General features: G+C 38.6%; 1 protein-coding gene and 1 long non-coding RNA gene across 2 annotated transcripts; one reads left to right on the top strand and one right to left on the bottom strand.

Moving 5' to 3' along the window:
* Positions 1-1,795: 1,795 nt before the first annotated feature.
* On the bottom strand, positions 1,796-5,507 carry LOC109167850. The gene is made up of 6 exons (XM_019316921.1): positions 5,264-5,507; positions 4,854-5,132; positions 4,277-4,785; positions 3,721-4,182; positions 2,433-3,492; positions 1,796-2,199 (listed from the first exon to the last, which is right to left on the bottom strand). The coding sequence occupies exons 1-6, from the start codon at positions 5,505-5,507 to the stop codon at positions 1,796-1,798; spliced, it is 2,958 nt and encodes a 985-aa protein (XP_019172466.1).
* A 9,245-nt stretch (positions 5,508-14,752) lies between these two features.
* LOC109167826 lies at positions 14,753-18,854 on the top strand. Its single transcript, XR_002051922.1, has 3 exons — positions 14,753-14,763; positions 16,639-16,644; positions 18,613-18,854. It is a non-coding gene; the product is annotated as an uncharacterized LOC109167826 (long non-coding RNA).
* Positions 18,855-19,248: the final 394 nt, after the last annotated feature.

Raw genomic sequence — 19,248 nt, 5'->3', positions numbered from 1 at the left:
TTTTATGAAGGACTTTTTCCAATGGATAGAAGCATGATTGATGCCGCGAGCAGTGGTGCTTTAGTTGACAAGACACCAGACGCTGCAAGAACTCTAATTGCAAACATGGCTGCAAATTCTCAACAGTTTGGCAATAGACTTTTCCAACCGTCTAAGCAAGTGAATGAGGTAAATATTTCTGCTCTTGAAGAACAAATTTCTGGTTTAACTACTCTTGTTCGTCAATTAGCAGTAGGCAATATGCAAACTGTAAAAGCATGTGGAATCTGTTCAGTAGTTGGCCCAACTCTTCAAAAAGAACATGTTGAACAAGTCAACATGGCTGGAGGTTTTCCTGGACAACCTCAAGGTAAGTATGATCCGTTTTCCAATACATATAATCCTGGATGGAGGGATCACCCGAACCTTAGCTATGGGAACTCACAAGGGAACCAGTTTGTTCAGAATCGTTTCAATTTTCAACAGTATAGACAACCGTTTCCTTCAAGACAACAATCAGTCCAAAGCTCTAGCTCAGGTATGAATCTCAAAGATATTGTTAAATCTCTTGCTACTAACACTTTGCAGTTTCAACAAGAGACTCAACAATTCCAACAAGAGACAAGATCAAGTATTCAAGAAACAAGGGCTAGTATTCAAAACTTGGAAAGACAAATGGGCCTACTAGCAACTACGGTAAGTCGGTTGGCAGCACAGAGTTCTGGCAAATTACCCTCTCAAACGATTGTTAATCCTAAAGAGAATGTAAGTGCAATTACTGTGAGAAGTATATCGCAGGAAAAGAATGTTGATTTAAACAAGGAAATAAGTGCAGGTAACATTGCCAACAATAAAGAGAAGTCCCATGGTAAGCTTTCTTCTTTTTCTGATTATGAACCAGTACCCCCATTTCCACAAGCTCTTTTAGAACCAATAAGAGGAAACTGAAATAATGATTTGTATGAGACATTTCGTGAATGTGAGGCTAATAAACCATTGTTAGACTCTATGAAAAATGTAACACCCCTAAAATTTAAAACTTTGAATACTTATGAAATAAAGGCAATACTATCATTAATCCCAAAACAGAGCGTTACTAAACATAAGTGTTTGGGGTGTTATGCCACATCTGAGCTGGAGAACTCAGATGCACAGGCTACACTAACTAAATATCCTCAAAACAGTGTCATTACATCATCATGGCACGTAGGCCGATAATGAAACTAACTATCTAAGCCTCGGGTCCTCTAGCGCGCTCAAGAGCTACTCATCTGTGCCTGAAAGCCAAATATATCTGTTCAGCGAATAATGCTGGTAACCCACTCCAACGCGTTAAAATACAATATAGGTATGTATGTATATATATATATATATATATATATATATATATATATATATATATATATATATATATATATATATATATATATATATATATATATATATATATATATATATATATATATATATATATATATATATATATATTGAAAAATATATGGTGCTTCATTAAAAATAGGCCGAAATAATGTCAGGCGGGAGAAGATCCCAATACATAGCAGCAGATTGCTGGTAAGCCGTAGTAGCTAAAGCATGAGCTAAATAATTGTCTAATCTAGGAATAAAATGAAACGAACAAGATTGAAATAAAGATGCGATAAGCCTGCAGCTGTCAATGGCATAGCCTAGGTAAGTGCGCAGCACAACGGTTGGTGTAGTAAGATAACGGTGTAGTGTCAAACAATCTGTATATATCTCAACATTCTGTTCTCCCCGATCCTTCAACCATGATAGAGCCTCCTTACATGCCAACGCCTCAGCCATAAGTGGCGAGGAGCAATTCAGGAGTGGTCCGCCATAAGCCGAAACGTATCCCCCATTCGTGTCGAGTAAAACTGCCCCAACCGCGGCTTGGCCTGTTTCTTGCATAAAACCCGCATCGACTCGACAGATCCTCCTTGGCGGCCCATGTGATGGTTCGACAGTGTGCAGTTCGGTACCGTGCAGCTCGGCCTCCTCTTGGTATTAAAGGTGATTCGGTTGGCAGCGGAGTGGCTCGGGCAGCAGGTGCAGGATGCGCCCGTGTCCACGCAAGCTTGGCAGCGGCGGCGGTGTTGAGCACGGTCACCGGGCGTGGCAGTGTTGCTTCCCAAACCGCCCCATTCCTTGCTCTCCAAATATTGTATAGAATCGATGTTGCATATAACATCCCATCAGAGTCTAGAACATTTAGGAGTTCACCAAACCAAACATGAAAAATATTTGTGGCTATATTGGGAATTGTAAGGTTGGATTGTTCCCAAATGTTTTTTGCAAACTCACACAACACTAAGGCATGCATTGTGTCTTCTTGAGATATTCCACACATGGCACAACGTGGATCCACATCCACCCTCTTTATAAGTAAATTAGTAGTGGTAGGCAATATATCACTAATGGCTCTCTAGAGAAACATTCTCCATTCTGGGGGATCTTGAGCTTCCATAGGGCTAACCATTTTGCAAATGTCCCATTATCCCCCTGATAATTCCCAACTATTAGCCTGTATCCACTTTTAACAGAATACACACCTCTTGGGTCTCCATGCCAATACCAGGTATCATCGTAATCCGGGGAAACAGGTATTCTCATAATATTCACCACATCAGTAGGTTGAAATAAATCTGTTAGGATTGAAGGATCCCATGTACCAGTTTGTTGATCAATCAATCCTGCCACTCTGGCTTCCTGCAGCTGTGTTGGCATTTCTGTTTGTATCATAGGGTCTTGATCATCCTGTAACCAGGGGTGAGTCCATATGAGTGTAGACTCCCCGTTACCAATTCTGCGCCTTACCCCACTACAAACTATACTCTTTGCTGCCATAATACTTCGCCAGTAGAAACTGGGATTGTTTCCTACCTGTGCATCAAAAAAAGATCCTTTGGGAAAATAACGGGCCTTATACACACGAGTCACTAGGGATTCGGGTTTAGTCAGCCTCCGCCATGCCTGTTTCCCCAGCATTGCTAGATTAAAAGCACGCAAATCTTTAAAACCCAACCCTCCATACTTCTTGGGGATACACAATTTATCACATGCCTTCCAATGTATTCGCCTGTCAGTCCCAGAGTCCCACCAATATCGATTCATAGTTCTCTCTATTGCCGTACACACTGATATAGGTAGCAAAAAAACACTCATTGAAAACGTAGGCATAGATTGTGCTACAGTTTTCAACAGAATCTCCTTACCCGCCTGCGACAGCAGTCTTTTATTCCATGATCCAATCCTTTGGCGGATTTTATCCTCGATATATGCAAAAGCTGCTTTCTTGTGTCTTCCAACAAAAGAGGGGAGTCCCAAATACTTGCCAAAATTCGGGGCCTGCGTCACTCCCAAAACCTGAGCCACATTTTCCCTATCAACATTACTTGTATTTCTACTATAGCATATGCTTGACTTGTGATAGTTAACTGCCTGCCCAGACAGATCCTCATACACTGATAGGCACCTTTTAATTTCATTTGCTTCCTACATATTAGCCTTAAAAAATAAAAGGATGTCATCTGCAAAAAATAAATGAGAGATTGGGGGAGCACCTCTCGCTACCCTGCATCCATGTATTGACCCCACACTATGTGTCTGCTGTAGTAATAGGGACAGACCCTCTGCACAAATAATAAATAGATATGGGGACAACGGATCCCCTTGCCTTAAACCACGTGTGGGTACAATAGGATCACATCTTGAGCCATTCACCAGAACATTGTAGGAAACTGAGGTTACACACTTCATAATCAATTCCACCCATCCACCATGAAACCCCAAAGCCAGCATCATTTTACGAAGGAAAGACCATTCCGTACGATCATATGCATTCGCCATGTCCAGTTTGAGAGCACTCCATCCCCCCATTCTACACTGTTTCCTGTTCAAAAAATGTCCCACTTCCGCGGCTAATAAGATATTATCCATTATCAGTCTATCCGGGATAAAAGCACTTTGTGACTCCGATATTATTTCCTCCATTAATGGCTTCATTCTGTTAGATAACATTTTTGCCATAATTCTATAAACCACATTACTAAGAGCTATAGGGCGCAAGTCAGTCACAAATTCAGGGGTGTTTTTCTTAGGGATCAAAACAACACCAGTATCAGTCAAACCAGGCGGGAAATCACAGGATTCAATACAATTTATTATGAAGCTCGCCACATCCCCCTACCACATCCCAAAAATGTTGATAGAAGGCCGGATTCATTCCATCCGAGCCCGGTGCCTTATCCGGAAACATTGCAAACAGTGCACTCTTAACCTCCTCCAAATCAAAGGGTCGCAGCAATGACTCATTCTGTGCCTGAGTGACTCGCAGAATAATCCCCTCAAAAAACCCCTCCCCAGTTCCCGGAGTTCCAGAACAGAAAATACGATTGTAATATTGCAAAATAAAATTTTTCATAGGCTCCCCCTCCACCCAATCCTCATTATCATTCATTAATCTAGAAATAGTATTCTTCTTTTTTCGGTGAGAGGCATACCTGTGAAAAAACTTTGTCGCATCAGCCTCCTTAAGCCAGTGTTGCTTGGCTCTCTGCCTCCAGTAGGCATCCTCCTGAGCTTCGGTGCAGCTTAGCAGCTGTTCTAAGCGCTGGAACTCTGCAAGCGAGGCCGGGTCGGTACGCCCCCTCAGTCGCTGTTGTTCTCTTGTCAATTCATTAATCTGTTTTCCGTACCTGTGATACCTGTCTCCACCCCATCGTGTTAACCGGTTCCCGCAGTACTGAATACAGTTCTGTAAACCCTGCCCCCTTCCTCCTGCCAGGACTGCTCAACCACATTCATGCACCCCTCATCATGCAACCATGTCATCTCAAAACGGTAACCCCTCCTACCAGGCCCACTCCTCCCAAAGGACTCATGGATTCCCAGAAAGAGAGCCGAATGATCAGATTTTCGGGTCCTCAGATTCATAACCGTGGCCCCTGTTACCATGCTCCGCCGCTCATTTTTTACCAGAACCTTATCAAGCCTCTCCTCCATCCAGTTTACTGTCCCCTTCCCTTTCTCCCAAGTGTACGGATATCCATTCATAGGCATCTGAGCAAGCCCACAGTCCTCAATAGCTTCCCCAAAACCGCGTAGGAGGCTATTCGGATGCAAATTCCCCCTCTCTTCTCATATTGATATAGCAAATCATTAAAATCCCCTATAACAACCCATGGGAGGTTCGACTTGCCCGATAATGTTCTCAAGAGATCCCATGATTCAGCGCGCCTTGTTCGTTCGGGAAAACCATAATAACCCGTCATTCGCCACCCTGGAAAGCCAGTAATAGTTACCTCAACATCAACATAGTTCGTTGAGTAACTTAGCAGCCGCGCCGTACTATTCTTTTTCCACAATAGTGCTAAACCACCACTTAATCCATCGCTATCAACATAAAATAGCCCCTCATAACCGATTTTGACACGAATCCGCTCTGCGTGATCGCGTCCTACCTTAGTCTCCATCAGAAATACAAAGTCAGGTTGCTTACGGGACACCATGTCCACAATCTCACGAACTGTCCGTGGATTACTCAAGCCACGGCAGTTCCAACTGAGGGTACTCATTGATCCGGGCGGGTCTGGGAACCAGATCCCGCCTGCTGCAAGTTTTTTGAAAGCTCGGCCATAACAATATCCCCTCCTTCATATGTCCGTCCCCCATCACTCACCTCCTCCCGGCGCCGCTTGGCAACCGCAACCAATTCCGCCTCTACGGCATCATTAGCCCGACTCCCAACAACCGGAGACCGCCCCACGGCCACGTGGTCGACCTGCAACTTCCACGCCGCTGCGTGCCGTCCCGAAGGCAACAGCCAACTATCGCCCACCGGCCTAGGACCATGACTCCCCCCCGCACGCAATTCCAGGCCATACAAATACTCCTCCACCGGCATCCTCGAATCCCTCGCACCACGGAAAAATTGATACGAATGTCCCAGCATCCCACAAAAATAACAATATGTATGTAGTCGTTCATACTTGAACGTGACCCATCAACTTGTCTTATCCCGCTTAATAAAATTCATTCGTCTTTTCAAGGGCTTATCAACAGACAACGAAACCCTAATCCGGTGAAACATCTTCCATGGGACATTGTCGAAACGATCATCACTCTTAACAAAACTCCCCAAGAAATTTCCAATCTGTTCCAATATCCGACTGGACGAATATCCCTTCGGCAGTCCATGCAGTTGGACCCATAAATCCACCGAATCCAATACCACATCCACCGGCTTCACTCCGTCAAGGACTTGCTTACACACCAGAGTGCTATTATCAAAGGACCAGGGCTCCTCATTCAGAACACGTTCCATGTCTGTTACATGATGGAAAACAAACAGGAATCGGCCCGGTTCTACCTCCGTAGCCTCAACACCACTCACCGGTTGTCATACCGATGCCAAGACCTGACTCATAAACTCCAACCTGACTAGCTTCCGTGTCAAGAATCTCCCCACAATGCCCTACCTCTCCTCCACGACGCCGCCTGCCGCGTCGCCCTCCGTCCCCTCATCCGGCATAAATGCCGCTGCCTCCTCCTCCAAAACAATATCTGCCCATCTGGCTGTAAGACCCTCGACCTCCGGTTCCACAGTCGACGAGGCCATCTCGCATGCACGCCTGAAGTCGTACGCTGTATGCTGTAAATCGATAATCGGATAAAACCGCAGGTAATCATCGATGAACCGACACGATGACCTAGAGAAACCCTAGGTAGAGATATATATATATATATATATATATATATATATATATATATATATATATATATATATATATATATATGAAAATCATTTTGAAGCCGGAAGATATATATACTTAGGAGACTCTAATTTAAAACCGAGAATAGACTCAACAAGTAAGGATAAGCACATTTGACAGTCATGATCATGCATATAAAGATACTAGCATACACCCTAAGGCCACACATCAACATATCAGTATTCAATCATTATCTCAACACATAAGCACACTTTGGTGGTGCCGCAGGACCAATCACATGCCCATACATGAGGGTCAGCGCATATAGCGCTAACATGGCCCCGAAGCACCCTGCCTCGTACCGCAGCACGAAGGGGTTGATCGCAACCAACCAATGAACTGCAGCTCATCATAACGTTTGATCGCAACCAAACGGTGGACCGCAGCCCAAATAGTGTGTATTTCTGATCGCAACCAGATTATGAACCGCAACTCATTTATAACGTTTGATCGACCCCAAACGGTGGACCGCAGCCCTATATATATTTATATACCTGACCGATCGCAACCGGCCTGGTTAACAGCCGATGGTTCTCAACCTATCCAACTGCCCGTATAGCCAATTGATCGCAACCAATTGGGGTATCATGCACACATAACACATAACAAGCACATGCAACCCACATTAGCACATAAGGAATGGGGAAAACATATAAATAAAACTTATGCATGGTCAACCACATACTATGAATAGTCCTAAGGGGTTCGTACATCTTTCACCTAGGCCAACGGGTTACCAATTCAACTAGCATGCAATACACGAGACTCTTTTATCCTACGAACGGTACCCGAAACATCAAACTAGACTCAGGCACGACAAACGGGGTCAGATTGGACACCACGGGGCACGGGGAAACATCAAACGGGAAAAACCACCAATCCACACTGGGATTTCCAGCGGGTGGCCGGCGGATGGAGGACCACCCGCCGGCGGCGCCACAATGGGCAGCGGGTGCCCGGCGTGCAGTCTCCTGCCCGCTTCCGGCGGCCCTATTTGGGGCAGCGGGTAGGTGGCAGGTTCCCCTACCCCCCACTGACTCTTTTGTAATATTTTAGTCCCGGGATCTTTCGTGGAACCCGAAACCATGTCCAGACACATTTAAACATAAACGACAACACCACGTAATCAAGCAATGGATTAAAACCAAGAATCATGTTAAATACATCCTAACATGATTTCTAAACATAAACAAGACTCAATACCCGAACATACAAAATCCCACCCAAATATACCAAGAATATCACAATACGAAATCCATGATTTAACCTAGGGCTCTAATTATATTTAAATCACAATATCATAACTTTATCTTTAAAATCAAGAACATCAAGAATATCAAGATCAACACACAATTATCAAGATTCCCTCATAATCATCAAGATTATCAAGATCAACACATAAGATCATCTCATAAACGTCAAGATTATATCATAATCATCATAAAAGCTTTATCAAGACACAAACATAGAATTGCATATCAATGGAGCCAAAGAAGAAGATTATAGCAAGGAAAATAGGTTTTGTTGAGCCATGGGTTACCTCTTAGCCTTAATTAGAATCCTTGGCTACTAAGGTTCTTTCTCTAAGATCTCCTCTTCTTGATTTCTCCTACGTTTGGTGATAGGGGAATTCTTGGGAATTCTTGTGTGGTGGAATCTATTGGGGTGTGAATTCTAGGTGCCTCCTATGTCCTTATATATATCTAAGAGTCCTAATTAGGGTCTGAATGGTAGGGATTTACTAATTCTATTCCTTATAGGACTTAAGGGTTTGGTTTAGGGATAAGGGTCCATGGTCTATGGTGGACCCTTCCTAATTAATTAAGGGGATTTAATTCTCTTTTTAGGGTAAGTAATTAAATAATTAGTTTGGGTTAGAGGCTGTAACACGGGGTGTTACAAAAAAAATTACCTCGCTATGCGAATTTTCTAAAAGAGTTATGCACTTTGAAAAAGAAACAAAATAAAGAAAGAGTTGAGGAAGTGAAAGTGCAAGAGAATGTCTCTATGGCTAGTCAAAGCAATCTTCCTAAGAAGTGCAAAGACCCAGGTATGTTTACTATTCCATGCATGATAAGTGGGGTGAAAGTTGAAAATGCTATGTTAAATTTAGGAGTTTCTATTAATGTCATGCCATATTCTGTTTATAATTCTTTAAATCTTGGACCTCTGAATAAAACTAGTGTTGTAATTCAACTGGCTAATGGATCTACTACATTTCCTAGGGGTGTGATTGAGGATTTGCTTGTTGAAGTTAATAACTTGGTTTTTCCTGCTGAATTTTATGTGCTTGATATGGAAAATAATAATAAAATTTCTCATATTTTGTTAGGAAGACCATTTTTAAAAACTGCAAAAATTAAAATTGATATTCATAGTGGCATGCTTACTATGGAGTTTAATGGTAAATTTGTGATTTTTAATATTTATGATACCCTAAAATCTCCTAGTTATGATAATTTTGCAATTTTTGTTGATTCTTTGAAGTTTGTTAAATTTGATGAAATTGCTTCTAATGAAAATAAAGAAGAAAAAAATAATAAATCATCTTTGAGTACTAATTTGCAAGATGAGACTATTTCTTTGATTAATCGTAATCATCGAAGGTACTCAAAAAGACGATGGAAATTTTAAGCAATATCATAAGTCGAGCCAACGACGATAAACAAAGGCACTGTTTGGGAGGCAACCTAAGGTGTGTTTGTTCCATTTTTTTTAGGAAATTTCAATTTTGGTCATACGACTATAGGGGTCTTGTTAATTTCAGTCCTTGACTTTTAAAAGTGTCAATTTAGTACCTTAACTATGTAATTTTTGTCAATTGTGGTCACTCCGGCCAAATTGCCGGCCAAATTTCGCAGGAAAATTTTAATTGTTAAAATAATAATGAGGGTATTTTGATCATTTCACGTCTCTTTTCTTCTTCCCATGCGAGTCCATCACTTCCTCTCCCGTTTCCAGTGAATGCAATGACATAAGATGATGGGGAAAGGAGGCTTATGATATTAAAGATGGTTTAGAGGGAGAAAGAACACCGGAAACGGGAGAGAAAGAGATGGACTCGCCGGAGAAGAAGAAAAGAGGCTTGAAACGACCAAAATACCCTCATTATTTTAACTATTAAAATTTTTCGGCAAAATTTGACCAGCAATTTGGCCGGAGTGACTAAAATTGACAAAAATTGCATAGTTAAGGTACTAAATTGACATTTTTAAAGTCAGGGACTGAAATTAACAAGACCCCTATTGTCATATGACCAAAATTGAAATTTCTTCCATTCTTTTTCTTTTATTCACTATTCATATTTAATTTCCTCTTCTTTTATTCAACATTGGGGACAATGTTGATAATAAGTGTGGGGGGAGGGGATTTAGTTTTATTATTTGTTTGATTATGTCAAAATTTAAAAAAAAAAATTAAAAATAGTATTTTACTAGTATTTTATGCAAAAGAAGTATTATTTTGAAAAGTTATTATATTTTTCCTTTCTTGGAATTCATAACATGATTGAATAAATAGTTTGGCAAGTTGTGAATAGTTTGTTAGCATTTCCTATTTGATATGTAGTGGCTATATTAAGTAAGCAATAAACCTGTGAGTGTTTTGAGCCATGGACTGACACTTCGGTCTTATTTTCTTTCTATTGTGTGATTTCTTCCATAATTTTGTTTCTCTAGAACTTGCCTTGATTCTCTTTTAAAACTAATTAGACCATGCATGATTCAAGTGTGATTAAGGCCATTATTTGATTTTGAGCCTCACTAGCCAAATAACCGGTTTTCCCTATGATTTATTTTCCTTTGTTAACCCACTTTGAGCTTTATGGCCATTCTTTTCTTTATTTTGCACCACATTACAAACATTTTATATCTAAAAATAATGCCTTGACCCAACTGAATAACTAGTGGAGCAAATTTTGAATTATTCTTGTAATCTGCGTGGGGTTGTGAAGAATAAGTGTGGGGGAGATCACGTACTTTTGTTAATTTGATTGAGAGTGAGGCGAGTTGTATCTTCATTACCAATTTGTCGTTGGTCTTTTATGAAAAAGAAAATGAAGACAGTTCATGATCCAAAAAAAAAAGTATGAAGGATTGAAAAAATTAAGAAATGAGAGAGACGATGAATGTATGTTGAAAAAGAAAAAAAAATGCTGCTGAAAATTTATATGAAAAATGAGAAAGAATCAGCAATTAGTTTTGAGTTGAAGTTACCTCTAAATAAATGAAGCAAGGGGAAGTTCTAGTCATATTGAGGAAGAATTCTATATTTTTAAGAATGATAGTCATGTTGAAGCCTCAATAGATTGTGTTTTTGAATGGAAATTGAGGGTGTTGGATTATTTGTATTTATTTGCTCCTCTAGTTTGAAGCTTTTGCTTAAGCTACTTTCCTAAATATTCCCTACCTTGACCCTAACCCCATCACAACCTGTGAAAAGTCCTTATGATTTGTGTCATGCATGACTCTTGTAGTGGTGATTGAGAAGATATGCAAGCCTATGGTAGAGCAGTTTTATATGAATTAACTTGAGTGAAATTTATACCCATCAAACACTTGAGTGATGAGTGATATTCCTGTGAGAGCTTACTTATTTAGTTCTCTCAGTTTTCAGACAGGGGTGCTAACTTATTAATTGCAGGGTGCTTCAGATTGTTGTTCATGATGTGTTTTAGGAATTTCATAATTTTAATTTACTTCGCAAATAATATTTTTGCTTGGGGACAAGCAAACGTTTTAGTGTGGGGGAAACAACATCTGAGTCGATGACTGAGTCACCATCAGTCATACAGCAGAAACCAGCAGATGAATCGAAGGAAGCAGACGAGTCACCTGTCTTTGATGATCCACCAAATGAAGATGACGATTCTGAGGCATACCAGCCTCTATTTGATCGTGACAAAAGGGATAAGTCAACCAGAATTCAAAAGAGTTATCCATCAGTCAACATCATTGGAGATCCGACAGTTGGAATTCGCACAAGGAGCAAAGTAAGGAATAATCTGATCGAGTTGGTTGGATACTCATGCTACACTTCGAAGATTGAACCCAAGAATGTTAAAGAAGCCCTTCAAGATGAAAATTGAGTTAAGGCTATGTAAAAGGAGCTTCATCAGTTTGAAAGGAATCATGTTTGGGACTTGGTTCCTAAGCCAGTTGATGTGAATATAATAGGAACAAAATGGATTTTCAAGAATAAGACAGATGAAGCGGGAAATGTTGCAGGGAATAAGGCAAGACTTATAGCTCAAGGTTATACTCAGACAGAGGGAATTGATTATGATGAAACATTTGCACCAGTGGCAAGACTGGAATCAATCAGGATTCTCTTAGCAATTGCATGCATACTGGGGTTCACACTGTTCTAGATGGGCGTTAAGACAGTCTTCCTTAATAGCTACCTAAATGAAGACATCTATGTGGCTCAACCTAAAGGGTTCGAAGACTTGAAGTATCCAGATCATGTATAGAAGTTGAGAAAAGCTCTATATGGACTGAAACAGACTCCAAAAGCATGGTATGAACGCCTGACACAGTCCACAGTATCTTCTACAACAGGGGTATGATCGAGGAAATGTACAATAGCGCAACAATCATATATATATATATATATATATATATATATATATATATATATATATATATATATATATATATATATATATATATATATATATATATATAGGATTATATTCAAATACAAACAGTCCTTAAAATAAAAACGTGTGGACTAATTAACACCGTTTGATTTCAGATTTGGATGGTTAGGATTGTGTTTTGTTTTTTTCGCTTGTTTTAATTAATCTTCAGTTTTTATTCTAAGCGTGGGGGTAGTTTAGTGATTTCATTGGTGTGTAAACTAGGCTGATCCGATTTTCACTCCACACACGCCTAGTGTTATTCTTGGTCGTCCGTAGAGCTCCCTCTCCATCCGCGCACTTTGCCGTTCGATCTTCGCATCTGGTGGTCTTCATTCTCCATCGTCGTCGTATACTAATCAATGACTATCGGTGGGGACCGCAATAGAGGCAAGCGCCGGGAACCACCTAATCCGGGTGTCGGGCGAGGTAAAAATTTTCCCCCCTTTTGGCGTTTTCCGTTTTCTTGTTTTTTTTTTTTTTTTTTTTTTTTTTTGTCTGTGTTGTCGTTTTCTTTGGTGGTATGCATGCTCCTCATAGTCGAATTTCTGGGTTAGGGGTTGATGGGTGGCCGGATTTAGCCGGATTTTGTATCGCTAGGTTTTTGTTTTTTTGGGGGTTTTCAAAAAATGACGTTTAGGTGTTTCAGTAGGGGTATATTTTTGTTGATTTTTCTTGAAAAATTTTAGATTAATTTCGGTCTTGAGGGCGGTTGTTTGCCATTTTCGGATGATAGTATATGTGCCTGTGTGTATACGATATATTTATTTTAATCCTCAAAGGATGTTTTCTCCCTTCTACATGCTGACGATTTCCCCTAATCTTCAATATCAATGTTCCTTTAGAAGTGCAGTACGGCATAGTACTGGTATATATTTGCTGTCTTTTTTGGTCCATGCTATATATTTGTTGTGCTTTCTTGTCCATGATTTAACAATATAATGAATGAGTTTTTTTTTTTTCAATGATATATATGTATGTATTATGTGTTTGATGTATATGTATGTATTATCTTAGGACATGGTTTTGTGTTCTTGTTGTTTTTGTTTCTAAATCGCCAGTCCTATATGTAATATACCATCATATCGGGGGTTGGGGGGTGTTGCATGTTTCCTCACTCGTTTTATTTGCTGTTTTCTGTCCGTTTCGGCGGCTACCTGCAGCTCAACTTTGTGGTGGTGGCTGGGTTGTTATTATTATTATTATTATTATTATTATTATTATTATTATTATTATTATTATTATTATTATTATTATTATTATTATTATTATTATTATTATTATTATTATTATTATTTTCTGGAGTTAATCGTCGGGGTTGAGGGATGGTACAACTGGATTGTGCATTAATTGGGTATTCTAGGCAGTTTAGTGGGTTGGTGTTTGCTTAGCATGGTACCTCGGTCGTCGCTTCTTCGTGAAAAGTATGAACTACACATCTATGACAAATAATCACTTATAGTATTAGTGGTGGCATCTTGGCATGACAGGTGTGAAAGATAGCATATTTGTGTCCTTTATTTTGGTTGTTTAGCTGATTTGTGAGTGGCAGTTTACATACTCCAGACATTTGAATTTTCATAGTAAATCCTAATATAAGTATAGGGCAGACAAACCATGGGGGTATTCTTCTCATTGATTAGTACGGAGTACTACATTAATGCATAATTGTACACCCTCTTCCCCCAAGCTCAAAATCCTAATACCACATTGCTCTATAAATTAAAACTATTCCATATGCACACATACACAAGCAATCAAAATAGTACGTATAGTTTTCTAGAAAATCATCAATCAATGAGCAGATCAAGAAAACTCTTAATCATTAATTTCTTTTTATGATGGGTGTTTTGTGTTCGTGTTTTGGGTGGTTGCAATGTGCATTCGTGTGTGGTGGTCTGTGTTTGGGAGGAATGGGGTATGGCTTTGGATAGGGGAGGCTAGTAGTGTGCATTCGTGTATGGTAATGAGTGCACTGGTGTCCTACTTTGTCTTGGTTCTTTTCTGGTGAACGTCTTGTTGCCTTGTTTGCTGTGTGTGTGCATTGCAGTTGTTTTTTCTGTGTAGTCTAGTGCATTGATTTGTATTCATTGATTCAGGGCTTGTGTGGTTTATTGTTGGTGTTTATTCCTACTTTTTCTGTCTTTATTGTCGTTGTAGTGTGTGTTGGGTGTTGCCAAGTTTTGTTTTGTGATTTATTTTAGTGATGGTTGCTCTTTGCAACCTTTATTTCATATGTGTGCACAACTACGTAATACGTCGATTAGTTGTGTACACGGCTTGGTGGATATTGTGCATTATTGTCCGATGCTGTGGTTTGGGGGGGTGGGTTGTTTTCTTTTCGGTTGTCCATTTGTTGCAGGTAAGAAGTCCAAGGTGTGTGAACCAGATGGAGGGTTGCATTCTGATGGTGATGATGATTTTGTTTCCCCACCTTTGGCGTTTCTAGCAGGGCTGCAACAAGACCCGTTGGTGAATGCCCATGACTATGAGCTTACTTCAAAAGAGGATGGGAAGTTTCCTAAGGTGAAGACTAGGGTGCCGTCTTCTGTCTTGGATGAGGCGCTTACTAAGTTCATGTTCGTTGCATAGAACCATAATGTTTTTTTTTTTTTTCAATTGTGTTTGTGTTGAATTTGCATGAATGTTCTGAGACCATTATGGGACTACAATATCATAGAGTTGTGCCAATAGCCCAACAGTTCACAAATCACATGCGTGCACTTTTACGGAGCAGAAATGTCTATACAGCGCATAGGGGTTTTTGTGCACCTCAGAAGAAATATATGTGCACCTACACCACCCCATGACAACATTTGTAAATGCCAAATAACCGTGCTTGAATTTTGTTTTTGAAAATGTGTGTGCACCCATGTGGAAGGAAGGGTGCACCCATTATTTGTAAATGCCAAAGTAAACAACATCAAAAAACGAATAGTGCTGCTCCCACTTTCGTGTTTAAGTACTGAGAGCATATATGTATGCACTCATTAACAAATAAGTGTGCACATTATGTTACCCATAAATGTATGCAATCATGGTCCCTGTATCATGCTTTAATATGTGTGATTAACAAACACATTGGATTCATGATGTGATTAACAATTGCATCTAATTCTAATAATAAAGAGATAACGATCCAATTAGAGAGTGATCCAGTGCACACACTCTAAAGTCCGCATGCACACAAACACCATAAAATTTCAAACCCGAAAATATGATTAAAAGTACGGAATCTTACCAATAAAACGAAAACTTCTACATCCCCAAACCTTGGTGAATCCTACCAACTAAATAACACCAAGTCGCCACAAACACTATCCAAAACCCACACACACAAAAAAACGAAAAACAAAAAAAAAAAAAAAAAACAAAAAAAAAAAACAAAAAACAAAAAAAAAAAAACAAAACAAAAGAACAAAAAAAAACAAAAAAAAAATTAAAAAAATCACCTAAATACTACAACATCACATGTCAATAATAACGGGTAGGGAGTGGTGTGCTAATAAATTGATAGGCTCGAGAAATCAATTCCTTATTCTATTGTCTCAAAGTGCTACCCTGCAAATGATTTTATTTTGTAATCGCATAGTAATGTCCAATACTTTGTAACGTCCGGAGAAATGTCCATAACACATTCCTAGAGGCCACCTCCATTTTTCTTTTCTCCTGTCAACCAAAACAACACACACATTCATAGTTCTACCCATAATGCATGCAACTAGGTGAGCTTCCAAGTGTTTCATTTAACGTCTGCACACAAGTATGCCTACGTATGCACGCATGTTCATCAGTTCTAGAACCCTGGACGTGGTTCCCCATTATAGAAAAACAATGCACAAATTTCTGTATGATAATGCACATGGAATAGTGGGATAGTAGATGTGTGCATGTATGGTAGTAAATGGGTGCACAAACACTTTATATACAACGCTTGTTTCCACTTCCCATAGCAAAAGTTTGAATGGAGTAGCATCTTACCCTGATTATTTCCTTTTTAGAGGTGCACACAAGTTGTTTTCTCACAGGACCTCGACCACACCCACCAATGTTTTTTTTTTTCCTTCCCCAGGTCCCCGCCCTCCCCATTTTAACTATACGGTAAACCTTTACACTCTATGCATGCAAAAAAAAAAAAATGCTACAACAACCAAACGCAATTCGAAATGCTTACCAGCAGATTCCACCTCTTTCATTGCTTTTCTCAATCTTGTTGATCGTTTGCTGTAGTCTATTGTTAATTTCCTTCAAGAAGAGTCCAATTGTATTTTAAATACAATCCCTATAATCATGCTTTAAATCCATTTTAAATATTATCTATAGTTAGACTTCTGTTGAATTATCAATATTACCCTTGTTTGTAATCTTATCCTTAATTATTCACAATCAGCCGTGTAAATCTAACCCATCCATTGTCTCTGATCCAAGGGTTGTAATTTGTCCACACATTTGTATTTTAAGGGAGTTTACATGTGAATGCAACCCTATATATATATATATATATATATATATATATATATATATATATAAGAAACCATATTGCTTTTATTGAATAAAAGAAGAGGTAAATGCAAATTATATTGTGCACCGCGGTGCATAATCGATTATGCAACGAGTTTCAAAACGATGTCGTTTTATTTAATGAAAAGAAACAGCACCCTTTTTGCACCGTTCTGTAAAAAGTAACTCTGTTATTCAGTTTCATTTTGTATACACTACAGTTTCAGTTCAACACAGCTATAGTTTCACTTCGATATAACTACAGTTTCATTCGATATTTATACACTCAAATATGTGAAAATGTTATTTAATTTTATTTTATATACACTATAGTTTCATTAAAACACAACTACATGATCATATCGATATAACTACAGCTTCATTGCACAATATACACTCAAATATGTGAAATGTTATTCAGTTTCATTTTTATATGCACTGCAGTTTCATTTCACCACAATTACAGTATCATTTTAATATAACTGCAGTTTAATTTGATAATATATAAAATAATACGTGAGGCAGTGTCAATTTAGATACACTGTAATTTCAGTTGGTAATTAACACACAAAAAAATACGTGTTCTGTTAACAGTAACAATGCGCCATTTTTTTATTTAAAGAAACGATGTTATTTTGACCGCGGTGTACGTCCATCGCGGTCCACAGTATAATGACCCAGAGGTAAAAAGCCTTACGAAGCTAAGGCCCAAAAGTAACTTAGCAAGAGATAAGGGGGCAAAGCCCTACACATCAAAAGGGCCCAAAAGAGCCCGGCTACAAGCACAAGGGGCCAAAGCCCTATCAAATCAAAGGCCCAACAAAGCCTAGCTACAAACACAAGGGGCCAACGCCCTAACAAAATAAAGGCCCAACAATTGGCCTATTAACCAAAATAAAGAGACAAAGTCTTGATGCCAAACAAAGAGACCATTCGGCCGGCAAATTAGTGTGTGGCAAATTATATGGTCCACACAATGTTACGTGGACCATAACAAAAAGTACATTTTTAATATGCTAAATTTACATTATTTTTGTAGTAAATGTATATTATATAATATAATATACACTCAGTACAAAAATAATGTACATCCCCTGAATACAATGTACATTATTTTTATATTGAATGTAAATTATTTTTGTATAGAATGTACATTATTTTACAGTATACCAAATATGGTCCACACTGGTCCACACAATAATGATTGTTATTGTGGACCATAATAAAAGTACATTTTAATATACTAAATTTACATTATTTATGTATTGAATATACATTATATACAAATAATGTACTTTCAGTACTCAAATAATGTACTTTCCCTGAATATAATGTACATTATTAATATACTAAAATTACATTATTTTTGTATTAAATGTACATTATTTTATAACATACAAAATATAATTCACAAAACTTGTGTGGACCATGGTCCACACAATAATGATTGCATTCGACCTTCATATAATGTAGCCTTCACGCCATTCTAAAATCACCAAGAGGTCCACATTGTCTTCTCGTAATCATTATGCTGACACGTTTCTGTGTTCATAATTACTGAATTATATGTTAATAATTATAAAGTTATATATTCATAATTGATGTTAACATAAGAACTAAATAAGGTTGTTATATATATATATATATATATATATATATATATATATATATATATATATATGTTCTTATGATAAAACCTAGCAGCAAATTATTCCCTACAACTCCCCATATTTATTTGAAATATTATTTATTTATTTGACATCAATGAATAGTTAAAGAGAAATATCCAAACCCATGTCTTATTATTTTCAATAATCCATAATTGTAGCAATGAAATACTATTCTTCCTCCCCCAAGTGATAAATGATAGATCACAAATCTTTATAAGATTTTCTCTACAAAGGCCCAGAAATACTTTGTTTATGTATCATTGGAAAGTGCATTAACATAAATACGGCAGTAAGAAGTGGCAATACAAAAGTGCGTAAACTATAAAAACGAGTCAAAGTAGATTGTCCCACACTAGCGTTCCCGCGCAATAATTCTACCAAAGGTGATCCTATTACAGGAATAGCTTCGGGTATACCTGTTACAATTTTCACTGCCCAATAACCAATTTGGTCCCGAGGTAAGGAATAACCAGTTACGCCAAAAGATGCGGTCAATACAGCCAGAACCACACTTGTAACCCAAGTCAATTCACGAGGTTTTTTAAATCCGCCGGTGAGATACACACGAAATACATGCAGGATCATCATTAGGACCATCATACTTGCCGACCATCGATGAACTGATCGGATTAACCAGCCAAAGTTAACTATATATATATATATATATATA

This window comes from Ipomoea nil, unplaced genomic scaffold, assembly GCF_001879475.1.
Source record: "Ipomoea nil cultivar Tokyo-kokei standard unplaced genomic scaffold, Asagao_1.1 scaffold3170, whole genome shotgun sequence".
NCBI classification, from domain to species: domain Eukaryota; kingdom Viridiplantae; phylum Streptophyta; class Magnoliopsida; order Solanales; family Convolvulaceae; genus Ipomoea; species Ipomoea nil.
This window is presented reverse-complemented; position numbering and strand designations above follow the sequence as displayed.

Bases quoted from the DNA above. Each gene is read 5' to 3' on its own strand.
- LOC109167850 (XM_019316921.1), bottom strand. From the start codon at position 5,507: ATGGTGTCCCGTAAGCAACCTGACTTTGTATTTCTGATGGAGACTAAG. The intron at 5,133-5,263 runs GTTATTATGGTT...CAATATGAGAAG, and splicing joins TCCAGGGTGGCGAATGACGG to AGAGGGGGAATTTGCATCCG. The intron at 4,183-4,276 runs GTTAAGAGTGCA...GGGATGTGGTAG, and splicing joins GACCCTTTGATTTGGAGGAG to GGGGATGTGGCGAGCTTCAT.